At 39.6% G+C, this 13259-nt stretch overlaps 1 protein-coding gene across 12 annotated transcripts in view; it reads left to right on the top strand.

Annotated features, from left to right (window-relative positions):
- Positions 1-341: 341 nt before the first annotated feature.
- Positions 342-13259, top strand: part of LOC101073436 (arginyl-tRNA--protein transferase 1) — a 56926-nt gene continuing 44008 nt past the window's right edge. For 8 of the 12 annotated variants that reach the window (XR_003888318.1, XR_003888317.1, XR_003888319.1 and 5 more), the window contains exons 1-8: positions 342-747; positions 4804-4867; positions 4958-5020; positions 5198-5301; positions 5453-5689; positions 8239-8444; positions 10232-10360; positions 11525-11653. Coding sequence is in view for 9 of the 12 variants with exons in the window: in XM_029835593.1 (XP_029691453.1) it covers positions 648-747; positions 4804-4867; positions 4958-5020; positions 5198-5301; positions 5453-5689; positions 8239-8444; positions 10232-10360; positions 11525-11653 (1032 nt within the window). In the remaining 3 variants the exon portion in view is untranslated. The remainder of the gene's footprint in view (positions 748-4803; positions 4868-4957; positions 5021-5197; positions 5302-5452; positions 5690-8238; positions 8445-10231; positions 10361-11524; positions 11654-13259) is intronic. The other 4 variants (XM_011602884.2, XM_011602883.2, XM_011602880.2 and 1 more) reach the window with 3 other exon arrangements.

Genomic DNA, 13259 nt, shown 5'->3' with positions numbered 1-13259 from the left:
TCAATTGCCCAACTGTGATTTTATAATGTATTTTTCTACATACAACCTCCTGTCTAAATGTACTCCATTGATTGTGCTTTGATGTCAGTTCAAGTTAGTTTTGCTGACCTTTGCACAAATTACTTGTGTACAGCTCTTTACATATAATTGTGTTGGTCTTATCACAAACTGTACTAAAATTTCTACATAGTGATATCTCTCATTTAGAAAACATTTTTAGTATATGGGCATTGGCATTTGAGTAATTAATTGCATTTAAGTAACTAGTAGTAGGTTAAATTGTTATTGTCTTACAAAGCCTTAGCCCATCATGCACTCATTCATTTTCATTTTAAAGCCCTATAAGCTCCATTAAAAGCAGGAACAGAAATAGATTTTATTTAACTTGGACATTTAAATTACTAAATTACTTTTGGAATCAAAAATAAATTTAAACAAGAACACAATTGGAAAATAATGACAACTCAGTCGTGGACATTTGTGATTTCTACGCTTATAACCACAAAAAACCTAATTCTGATTCCGGACTTTTAGAATTTCAACCTGAAAAACACTGCGCTGGTGACGTCTGGCGTTGTGGGCGGGGCTTGGAAAGCAGGACTTATCTGCGATACCGGCTGAAGTTAGCTGTCGTCTAGATAATAAAAATGGCAGGAAATATGTCCTATACAATAGTAGAATACTTCGGAGGTGATGAAGGACACCGTTGTGGTTACTGTAAAAATGAAAAGAGCAACTTCTCTCATGGTAAGTGAATAATAAAACACGGAGTCTTGCCGCAATCGCTAATTGCTCTCTGCTAACAAACTAGCTAGCCTAGTCTTCTGGCTGGAAAGAAATCAGATTTTACTGGGTTAGATAATAATGTCGTCACAATCTCTTTCACAATAAACTCTTCTTAAATCTGTTTTTACCCTGAAAAAGGGCAATTTAGTTTACTTCCAAAAAACGTTCCGAGTGCATGTCATTTAACTCTTAACATAATATGGATCACATTTTCTAACGTAGAAAAGAAGCGTATTCCCTAATTGTTCTAGATTAATATTTAATCTAGACAAGAAAGCCTATGGAAACTTCCTATGGCCTATGGCATCTTAACGGAGCATATTTTATCCGTGCTAGCATGCTTTAGCAGCAGTGTAAAGTGAGAACAGGAAACCAGGGTTGATGATCCCGACCAGAAAGAGCAGTTTGCCTTATTTGTTTAAACTGACAGTAGTTACGTATCAGTAAGGATGCGAACTTTCATGATTTAAATACCCCAAAAGCATATGGACAGTATAGTACATATAGTATAATAGTGAATTCACATGTTGAAAAATTAGAGGAGACTTCAGATTTCCTAATATTCCAGAAGAGAAGAAAAAACAAACAACAATCAACAAACTGCCGTTTTTAACGCATCTCACCGCATTTACATGGAAAATGTTCCCTTCCCCATGTGCATTGGTTTTTAGAATTTGGATTTTGACAGATCCATCAATATAAAATATGAAAGCATTTTGTGGCACAAATTGGCAGTATTTGTAAGTGTGCATGTGAGACAGGTTATTTGGAATCAGGCTGTTCCTGTAGTCAAGTGGAGGTTGTAGAATTGCGCCTTAATCCAGAGGAAGATAAGCATGCTAATCTGGAAAGGTTACATCATGTGGTCATGGCAGGGGTTATTGCTTGAAGGGTTATTGGATGCACAAAGGTCAATGCACAAAGAGTACTTCGATATTAACCTGTAGTAAAACATGTTTGTCACTAAATTCATATCATGCTGTCAATCTATCTTATTAAAAACTTAAACTCACTCACTACAAAAAGAAATGAGCAATTCAAAACGGTAACAAGGAAACAACGAAAGATTGACTGAGATTTATCTACATATCCTGTCAGCAATGAGACACAGATCAAATGTGAGCCTACACTGCTGAAGACAATGCCTACCCTTACCAGTAACACTGCTTTGTCCTTTTGAACTGTTTTAGGAAAACGCGTGTCTGTTATACACTGAAGGCAGCTGGACTAACAGCCACGTTCATGGCACTCTTCACTTACTTTTACTTGCTGTGAATATTTGTTTTTACACCACAAATCCCTTGAATTAGTACATTAATTACTTAGAATCCATTTACACAATGCAGTACACCTTTTAAAAATATCAGTTGATGCTTAAATTATGACAAATTGATGACTGTCTATGCTGTGGTAAGGCAAAATTAGAAGCATAATAATGTACACTGCTCAAAAAATTAGAGGAACACTTTTTAATCAGAGTATAGCAACATATCAGTCAAACTTCTGGGATATTGATCTGGTCAGTTAAGTAGCAGAGGGGGTTGTTAATCAGTTTCTGCTGCTTTGTTGTTAATGAAATCAACAACAGGTGCATCAGAGGGACAACAATGAGATGGCCCCCAAAACAGGGTTGAGGCCACTGATACTTTTTCCCCTCCTCATCTCTTTTGGCTGATATTTTACTGACTGACTTTCTACTGCTGTAGTTATTCATTTGGCTTGGATCAACATCGCTGTTGATGGCATGGTGCGGTACCTGGATGCTACAGAGGTTGCACAAGTAGTCCAACTCCTCCAGGATGGCACATCAATACGTGCCGTTGCAAGAAGGTTTGCTGTGTCTCCCAGCACAGTCTCAAGAGCATGGAGGAGATTCCAGGAGACAGATATTTAATCCAGGGGAGCTGGACATGGCCGTAGAAGGTCCTTAAACCCTCAGCAGGATCGGTATCTGCTCCTTTGTGCAAGGAGGAACAGGATGAGCACTGCCAGAGCCCTACAAAATGACCTCCAGCAGGCCACTGGTGTGAATGTTTCTGACCAAACAATCAGAAACAGGCTCCATGAGGGTGGCCTGAGGGCCCGACGTCCTGTAGTGGGCCCTGTGCTCACTGCCCGGCACCGTAGAGCTCGATTGGCATTTGCCATAGACCACCAGAATTGGCAACTACGCCACTGGCACCCTGTGCTCTTCACTGATGAGAGCAGGTTCAACCTGAGCACACGCGACAAACGTGAAAGGGTCTGGAGATGCCGTGGAGAACTTTATGCTGCCTGCAACATCATTCAGCATGACCGGTTTGGTGGTGGGTCAGTGATGTCTGAAGAGGCATATCCCTGGAAGGACGCACAGACCTCTACAGTTTAGATAATGGCACCCTGACTGCTATTAGGTATCGGGATGAAATCCTTGGACTTATTGTCAGAACCTACGCTGGTGCAGTGGGACCTGGGTTCCTCCTGGTCCACGACAATGCCCGACCTCATGTGGCTAGAGTATGCAGGCAGTTCCTGGAGAATGAAGGAATTGATACCATTGACTGGCCCCCACGTTTACCTGACCTAAACCCAATGGAAAACCTCTGGGACATTATGTTTAGGTCCATCCAGCGCCGCCAGGTTGATCCTCAGACTGTCCAGGAGCTCAGTGATGCCCTGGTCCAGATCTGGGAGGAGATCCCCCAGGCCACCATTTGATGTCTCATTAGGAGCATGTCCCGACGTTGTCTGGCATGCATACAAACATATGGGGGCCACACAAACTACTGAGAATCATTTTGAGTTGCTACAATGACATTTTGGCAAAATGGACCAGTCTGCTGCATAATTTTTTCACTTTCATTTTTGGGGTGTCTTTGATTTCCCCCCCCTCTATAGGGTGATCATTTTCATTTCTATCAAATTATGTGGCATCATTTTGTTACTAAAACATTACCTACTTTTGATCAGGAAAGATATTCAAGATCATTTAGATCTGATGTGTTTTTGAAGTGTTCCTCTAATTTTTTGAGCAGTGTATTATATACTGTGTGTAGGTAAAATTTGAATTTGGAAAGTTGCTTTAAAAAAAAAAATCTCATTACGTGTAACTCTGTGTTACCCCAGAATTTAAGCTTTAACTGTGGGATTCTTCTATATCTCTTGACCATCTTTGAGATGTTTCTATACCTTGACTGGAGACATCTATGGTGAATTCAATCAATCTGACATAATTTGACACACAGCTCTCTATAAAATTGTCTCAGACCTGCAAAAACCATGAGGTCAAAAGAACTGCCTTCAGAGGTCAGCGACAAGATTTTATTCATGCACAGATCTGGGAAAGGCTACAAAAATGTTTCTGCAACATTGAAGGTTCCCAAGAACACATTGGCCTTCATCACTATAATAAATGAAGCATGAAACTACCTCCTTTCTGAGAAAACTGACCAATCTTTTGGAAAAGTAGAAGCGACTTGACCAATACCCCGGTGGTTATTCGTGCTGAGAGCCAAAGTGAGATGAGTGCAGATGGGACAGAAGGTCAGAAGAAAGTTCAGAAGGTCAACTGTCACTGCAGCTCAACCATTCTGAGCTTTATGGGAGAGTGTCCACATAGAATCTTCTCCTCAATCTAATCCCACCTGAAAGCACCTTAGGATTGTGAGAGACAAGATTGCCTTGACTAATGAACCCAAGAGTGATTTTTTTTTTTTTTTTTTTGGCCTCGAAATAAATTTATTGAAAACCGGACCACTCAGGAGATCAGACTGGGGTTGAAGGTTCAACCTTCAAACAAAACGATGACTTTAAACGTACAGACAAGATGACAAAGGTCACTAATGTCCCAGCTAGAGCCCTGGTAGAACCCACTCAAATATCTCCTACTATTGACTAGATTGATAGAATATTTTTAAGGTTTATTTTAAGGTTGCAACATATTGTAACAAAATGTAAAAAAATGGAAGGATCTTAATATTTATTTCCAACTTATTTTACTTTATTTCCAATTGTCATCTTCCCTCTTGTGTTCTACAGGGATGTGGTCTCACACAATGACTGTACAGGACTACCAAGACCTTATAGATCGAGGCTGGAGAAGGTTAGCTGGACTAACTTTCCTCTCCAAGTATTCAAAGAAATTACATCCTACATGTCTTTTGGAGAAGGTTAATTATTCCTCTCTTTCCAGAAGTGGAAAATATGTCTATAAACCCACTATGGACAAGACCTGTTGTCCACAGTACGCTATCAGGTAATGATAGCTTACCCCCCAATGCTTCTGATTTATTTAACCTCAGAACTGCCTATATTCACAACATATAATTACCTGGTATTATTAAGTCTATTTTTTCTAAATGGCTGCATATGTTATAAAAACAGAATTGTTTTATATGTATATTATACGAATAAACTTTTGATCTCTCTGTAGATGCCATGCACTGAAATTCCAGCCTTCCAAGTCTCACAAGAAAATTTTAAAGAAGATGAACAAATTCATTTCCCAGGGCGAACTGCCCAAAGAACCACATGAGGGTGAGGGCATGCCCATTTTCTAAAACACAATTTTCAGCCATCCATGTGGTTAGATTGGATGGATGAACCGCCAAGGTGCATGGGTGCAAGTCTATTTTGGCCTGAACAAGATTAAAAACAATGTTTTTGATTTCCACGTTGTGCTTTGTAGGTGAGCCAATGGAATCTGTGAGTGAAGAAATGGGCACACAGGGACTGACTAAAATGTGCCATTCTGAAATAAGCTGCAGCACCAGCACAAACTTTCAGAAGGAGGTAGAAGTCCGTCCAACTATCACAGAGTTTCGGAACCAAGTTACTGATATTGTGCCTACCAGTTCAGAAACAGTGAGAAAAGATCCAAAACCTATTCAGGATGAGAGAGCAGCAGCTACAGCTCCTAAGCCAGGTAAGATATGCAATGAAACAACAAATACAAGAATAGTTGGGTTACCATTCTCTTAATCTTGCATTCTAAATGCTGTTTGGTTTTGCGTTCAAACTCGGTAGTGTTTTTTTTTGCCACAAGATGTCCATATTCACTCTGTAAGATGGTTCAGGGTTCCGAGTGAAAGAATCCAGTGTCCTCTCGGTCAAGTTTGTTTTTTTTCTAATCTGTAATGTTCTTCTTTTGACTCTCCACAAATCCTCACAGCCAGATCACATTACTGAATAAACAACTCCCATGACAAGTGCAGGAATTAGTACTTTGGGCCGCTGTTTGTGTTTTGACTCTCTTTTCTTATCAGCTCATTAACCAACCAATAGGGCTACCTGTTAGAGTAGTACTACATGCTGTTGGCATAGTTTCTGAAATTAACCTAGAGAGAAGTTCTCAGCCATACCACTGCTCTCCTGTTCTCTTACACCTGCGTTAGCGCCATTCTCTTCTTCAGGCTGTCTGAACTGAGAAGCCGTTTCAGAAAGTGAGGAAGGTTTACTTCATAGAGCAAGTGGTTCTCCCCTCTTGTTCACCTCCACCAGAAAACACCTGGACACATCTTTGTCCAAGTTTATGACTGAAATGCTTTATGGCATTTGGCATTAGAGCTTGCTTAAACAAGCTCAAAAGGCAGACAGGAACGGTTCTAGATGTTCTGCCCTTTCAGGTTAATAACTCAGGTTAAAAGTTTTAATTTACAAATAGTATTTTGCGGACCCACAGAGCTTTTATTTGAAGTGACTTATTAGCAGAGAAATAACTTACTAGGTTAGGGTCAACACAGTTTCTGCAACACAGTAGTGTCATTTTGTGTATTGTCCTTATATGTTGCAGTTGATGTATTAGCATGGTGTCTTAGCCAAAATGAAAAGACTGAAGGCATTTAACAGAGGATAATTTGGCAGATGTAACAGTGGGACACAGGACACTTCCCACAGTAAAATTGTTCTGTATCACAACCTCCTGTATAATAATATTTTAGTGACTAATCACAGATCATCCCCCTCCTACAGAGAATTTATTTTGTGTCAGTAGATGCATTCACATAAGACAGATATATTTGCTTAAATGAAGTGTTAAGTGCTCGACCAGGAGCATCTTATGTCCACAGGAACTGATCTGTCAGGTCTAATGTTCATATTCTATCCTCTGGAGTATACATTGTGTATATGTGAGATGGAGAAACTCTGTGCTGGAATACATTAGTTAGAGATTAAAGGGGCACAATGGAAAGGATGGTCTTGGTTAATAAATTAGTGCTTCAGTCAGTGTGATGAACTTTTCCTCTCATTGTGATTTGTTTGTGTTGTTTTCATGAATATCCAGCCTTGTCCTCAATGTTCATTGGGAAAGGAAAACTATTTGGTCACTCTAGAATCCCCTAAAGTATTAATGTTTAGAGAGCTGATGAATAATTTTGCTCATTTTATTATTCCAAGAATATCAGCTGGCATCTAGCCTCAGAGCTGTCAAAAGCAAAAATTCTAACAAAGTAAACAATAATGTGGAGGGAGGTGTGCATGGAAGGAGCTGGGACGGTTGTAGCTTTCCTGGTTTGTGTTTTGTGTACATGACATTGGATGCTGTGAAAGAGAGCCTCTCTCTCATCACAAGCAGAAGGCATCTCTTAGAATTTGAAAGAGCTTGTTTTGGTGATTTTCTGATGCCCTCGCATACTGATCCCAGTCAACACAGAGTAAACTGCAAGTAAACCTCAATGTGCTCTATTCATCAAGATATGGTCTTTATTTATGCTCAAGGATAGCACACTTTTTTTTTTTTTTTAATAAAGTTTGTCTAAATTAAAATGAGCACATTTAGACCAAAACAAACAGGAACATTTAGAAAGGACCACAGGATGTAGCAATGTGATTATAAGACAAGTTTAACAACCTCGGTTAGCATCAGAATTCCCCCACCCACCTCCCTGCCGTCAGACTTGCTCGGGTCTATGGCTTCTTTTCCTCAAAACACTAACGTTGGTAAGTGCACTGGTGGTGGTGGCTGCTAATAGGACAAGTAGGAATGGTTTTTGTTTCCTTATTTCTACATACTGGATTTGGGTGTGTAAACCGTTGACATGAGATGCCTGTGCAGGGCTTGAGGGCTTGGCCGCTGACCAGAGACGTTTTAGGGAAGGAGGAGGAGGAATTGCAAGGATAAGAAGAGGAATAAAGAGTGGGAAATGAAGGGAGATTAAGTTGCTGGGTCATGATTTCTTTAAAGAGCATAATGGCGCATGTTACAATCTCATCTCTTTTAATGGTATGCATTAAATTCAGTCTTCTTACATCAATTTAACAATTGGGATATAACCTGAAAATGCTTTTATCATCAGAAAATAAATATTGTTACGTGCTTTTTGTTATGTAGCTAATAGGCTGAGCCTAAAGGGATATTCTCTCAGCTAAACCAAATAATTACATTAAAAGCCCAGTGCTATGTGGGTTCCTTAGGTTTACTTAAGAATCCTTTGAATCTCTACCTTGTCCTTTATCTTTCTTTTCTCTCTGCAGGGGCCGGTGCTGATGCAAACCGGCCACCGTGCCGTAAAGCCAAAGAATTGAGAAAAGAGCGTCGTCTTCAGAAAGAGCAGGAGAGGCACAATGCTGATGCAGTTGTCTCTTCTCTATCACATGCTCCCACCCAGACCAACCAACCAAAACCTCTGGAAGATTTCATTAGTGAATCACTGATGAACAACTCTGCCCATCGCCTTGAGGTGAGCACAGTGACCAGTAAATTCTGTACGTTGGCTTTTGTATTGATTACAGCTGTTTTGGGTCTTCATAATAATGTTTTGTCTTCAGTTGGATTCAAACTGAGCCCTCTCCTAACTCCAGTGACTTCACCATGTGTTTGCGTGCACAGAGACTTGGCCACAGCAGAGTGGAAAAATCATTTTCCCCGTATAAATCTCAATCAAATGACAGCCACACTGCACAGACCATGTCGTGTTACCCTTCTGATGACGTTGAAAACCACAGCTCTTAGATCAGCCGGCATGAAACAGCATGGAAATGAACTTGTGGCAGGGGTCAAAACGGTGCAAAATAATCCTTGGCCTCGGCTGAGGTTTGTTTGGTAACACTATCCTTGCTTTTGACCAAGATTTGAGCCAGATGCACTGACTGATCAGCCACCATCTTATTCTTGTCTGTAGGTCTCACGAGACCAGACAATTCAGACCTCCTCCGAGCTTCATTAATTCAATTTGATTTGTCTGTAAATATCATGCAATTTTGCAAAGTGGGCATGGACACAAGCTCGTCCTTTGCAAAGTGAGGATAACTGTACATTTTACCAACATTAACAATTGAGAGATGACATTATCTGACATTATCTAGCCACATGGAAAGCCTGTAGTTCAGCTTCAGATTAGATACAGCAACATGGAAGTAGGGAGATTCACTCTTTTGTACTGATGTTCTCTGTCTTCTTTGAGAGTTCTGGTATTAAAGAGCTGTTATATCTCATAACTTCTGTAACATCTTCAGTGTGTATATTATTGTATATAGTCATATCTCTGGCTGTAAGGTAATTTGGTGGCTGTTAGTCATTTGTGCACCACTAGGGGTCAATATTTGAGCATAATTAAGCACTTAATCAGAACAGCAGGAAAGTCTGGAATGTTCTTAAACTGTGTTTAAGTTCATGCCCCCGTACCTAAGTGGTAAATTTTCATTTCCATGCTGTCTGTTCTCTGCTATATTGTTGCTTCAGGGAAAAATTTAAAATTTGTCTCATCTTTTAATGAAAATTTAAGTCCAGAATTTCTGTTTGACTGAATTATGTTGGTGCCAAGTGGTCAAATTAGAGAACACCACTAAAATCCAGGCCTAACAAACTTTAGGATTACGGTAATTTCTCCAGTCTTGTTAGGTGATATATGTGGCACAGAAAAAATCTTTTAGTTTTCTTAGCGATGGTTAAATAAATGGAAGTGGTGGGTGTGGATGAATATTTCTTCTTTTAGTTTGCGTAATTTTAACAATGCCTGCTCATTTTTTCTTTTATCTTGTTGGCTTCTTCCATTTCATGATTCGGTCACAGTGTGACAAGGCATATTGAAATTTTCATTTGTTAGCTCAAAGTAAATCTTTTCAACTTATCAATGCCTCTGGAAGATTACCTTGTCAGTGTGACATTTCAATGCTTACCGAGGCTTATCTATGCTGTATTATTTAAGGTACAAATTACCCAGTGACGCAGAGCTACCAAATTCACATTCATATAGTGTCAATGAATGAAATGAAAAGAGCAAAAACCTCATTGGAAATGTCCTTGTACATGACTTTCAAAACTAATTTCTACACTTGAATTTAAGTCTGAGAACATGGTGAAGCACTGGACTAATATTGGGCTAGTATAAATAAGTGAATACAAGCTCTTTTCACATCTTTTACCTTTTTCCTTTGAATAAGCCCCCCAATTTTAAGGGTTATAATCATTTACCTTTCATTTTTTTCCATTTTAATGTTAACCTTTGTCTGCACATTCTTTTTGAAGGTGAGGCTAGTGCGCTCCAATCCCCCTAGCCCGCAGTTCAAAGCCTCTTTCGAGGCTTCCTACCAGGTGTACAAACTCTACCAGATGGCCATTCACAAGGACCCTCCTGACAAACCTTCCGAGAGCCAGGTCAGAGGGTGGGGGGCATAGGTCAGCCTGCTCTTATGTTACCCAGGGAGGTGGAGTTTGGGTACCTATAGAGGCATTTAAGGGAATTTAAACTTGGTTGGTTGTCTTGTATTATATCTTATCAATTAATGTGGCATAATGTATAAATTCTTCAGGAAACAACAAATTATTTTCTTAATCAAGGTATTGCATTTGTTTGATTTAGTTAAACACAGATAAGAAATTTAGAGCAATCTCTCTATTTATGAGCATTAAAAAAACATTAGTTTTTGTCTTGTCAGTATTTTTTGATTTTCTGATTTGTTTCACTTTAATCTTAATAATTGCCATAGGCAAGGATAAAAACTATCTATAAGTCCATAACTTAAGAGCGATGAATCAACTGCCCTTCACTGTTAATGAAGCTGTGTGAAGCATCAATTGGTAGAACCCAGATGTGTGTATGAATGGGGGACAGTGTGAATTAGCTTGTTGTATATGTGAGAGTAACAGTGAGAGGGAGAGGAAATAAAGGGAAAAATGTTTCCGTATGCGACGTGTTTCTCCAGGTGTTTGAGTTGGCCAGCCACATCATTTTGGCCTTCACACATTTACCCAGATTTTAAACCTCACCCCCTTCCTTAATTCCACCATCACTAGAGTCTGAACTGGAACCTTATTTAAATTTGGATTGCTGTGGGTGAAAGGTTTCTATGTACCTTTTGTAGGAGTGATTGGATAGTACCAATTTGGTCTGAACCAGGTTGACCCACCTTCCCTTTGGTGGCACAGTGCTAAAACAAGGACACAGAGATGGCCAGTGCACTAGCCCCATCTTCAACTTCCCTCAAAAATTACTGTCCCACTACTGCTTTCCATTTGTCTGTCCTTCTGATGTAATATTACAGGAAAAATCAGTCAATTGGCCATCAACCTAAAACCAAACCTGCTATGTTGCTTCAGGACCTTGGACATGATATATACCCTAACACGCCAAAATACTTGTGCAGAGCACTTTTATACTTTCATTTTTCAATCCTGCCCTCTTCATCCCTACAAAGCACAAATGTCTCATCTTAGAAGTTCTTTTTTTAAACCTCTTCATCATCCAACTATTCATTATCAACCCTTATGTAACTTTCCATCCACCCCATTGCTTCCTCCTCTCTCATGCTTTGCTTGAAGGTGAGGCTAGTGCCCGTCAGCTTTGAGGACCCTCAGTTCATGGCGTCCTATCAGCAGTCAGTGGTGCTGTTTGCCCGCTACCAGAAGGCCATTCATGGTGATGACCCCAACGAATGTAGTGAGACAGAGGTACTGCATGATTATATCTACTATGTTCAGCTACACACTTTTGCAGATGTCACCTTCTGCAAAGTCTAAGTTCCCATAATACTCATCACATTGCGGACAAAACGGAGAGCTATGAGCCTTAATCATAAACGCCTATAATTTTTATGAGTCAGAAACATTTAACAATAAGTACACAGATATACATATACATACATACATGCACACATACAAACAACTTCCATCTCCACCCCTCCAGATGTATGTATAAATAAAATACCACCTTAAAGTCTAGTCAGGATGCAGACCTGTTAGACGTACTCAGCAGACTTTGTCCCTCAGGGCTGGAAAAACAACCTTCTCTTGCCAGCACACCTCCGTATATTACTAAATTCTCCATCTTGTAAAAAGGAAAGTCATTAAATAAATAATAATAAAAGTCGTCAGATTGGGCAGTCTGTGGCACATTCTTTCCTAGTGCCACAACACTAGTTCTGTTAATGGCAATGTGTCCGTTATAAGCTCAGCCTTATAACTGCCATGGGACTGGATTTATATTTTCTGTTAAAGCACAAATAAAGATTTGTGGAAACATGTAAACACGCTTGCTGTCTCTTGCCAATAAAAAAAAAGAGTTCTCAGGGTGGATGCAGGTAAAGTAGGTGATTTAGGAGACAAATTAATGTCTGAAGACACTTGGCTTTCACAAGTACAGTATTACCGTTTGTGAAAATGGTAATTGTCACACACAATTACAAGACTCTTCTGCCATGCATTTACAGCTGTGCTCATCCATTCAAAGTGCTTTAATGCACATACAGCTACTCACTGATTTGGAATGAACTCCTAGTTAACCAGCCTGTTGGCTTCCCAGAAGCTCAAAGCTCCCTGTTGTCCTGTGGTATTCCTAAACAAATAGGAACCATATTGTTATTGTAGCGATGGTGCCTTTTGTTTCCCTGCCATTTTCAGCTTGGTGCCACAGAGGAAGTTGGGTCATTTAGTATTTGTAGAGGTATTTATTTTCCATTTAAATCTTGGCTTGGAACAGAATAGCATTGGGGATAGAATTTGTGCAAGCTCAGCTATACTGCCAAAATTATGCAGCCGTTAGATGGCACAGTGTCCTAGAAGGAAGTGGCTTTGTTTAGGAATGTATGCATTTTCTGCAGTTCTTTAGTGTGAATAGTTGCAGTGCATACTTGAAAATTATTTAGACACAGCACACAGTAAGTCACGCTTACTGTTCTTTAATGCTGTACTCAGCCGTGACTCAGAGTTCCCCCACATGTGCTATTCATTTTCAGTAAAAGCAAAATCTGGTTGAATCTGTATTAACTCTTGTTGATGTGCTTCAACCAGAACATCCAAAATAATGAACAAACCTGATGAGGCCAAGAAGTCTTGAAGTATTCAGACCATTAGATTCACTTTTATTCTTTATTAGGCCAGCATTAAAACATTTATTGATCCGTGCATGGCAGCTGTATCACCTATTAGGCTCTCTTAATTGTTTTGGGCATTTGATGAGATAGTAGACAAAGGCATACATAACATACATAGCTAGATCTCTGGCTAATATTCATACTCTATATTAGCTAAGCTAGAACAGCTCCTCCTACTCAGCAAA

Source organism: Takifugu rubripes, chromosome 4 (genome assembly GCF_901000725.2).
Source record: "Takifugu rubripes chromosome 4, fTakRub1.2, whole genome shotgun sequence".
Classification (NCBI taxonomy): domain Eukaryota; kingdom Metazoa; phylum Chordata; class Actinopteri; order Tetraodontiformes; family Tetraodontidae; genus Takifugu; species Takifugu rubripes.
Note: the sequence above shows the minus strand (reverse complement) of the source record. Positions and strands in the feature narration are given on the sequence as shown.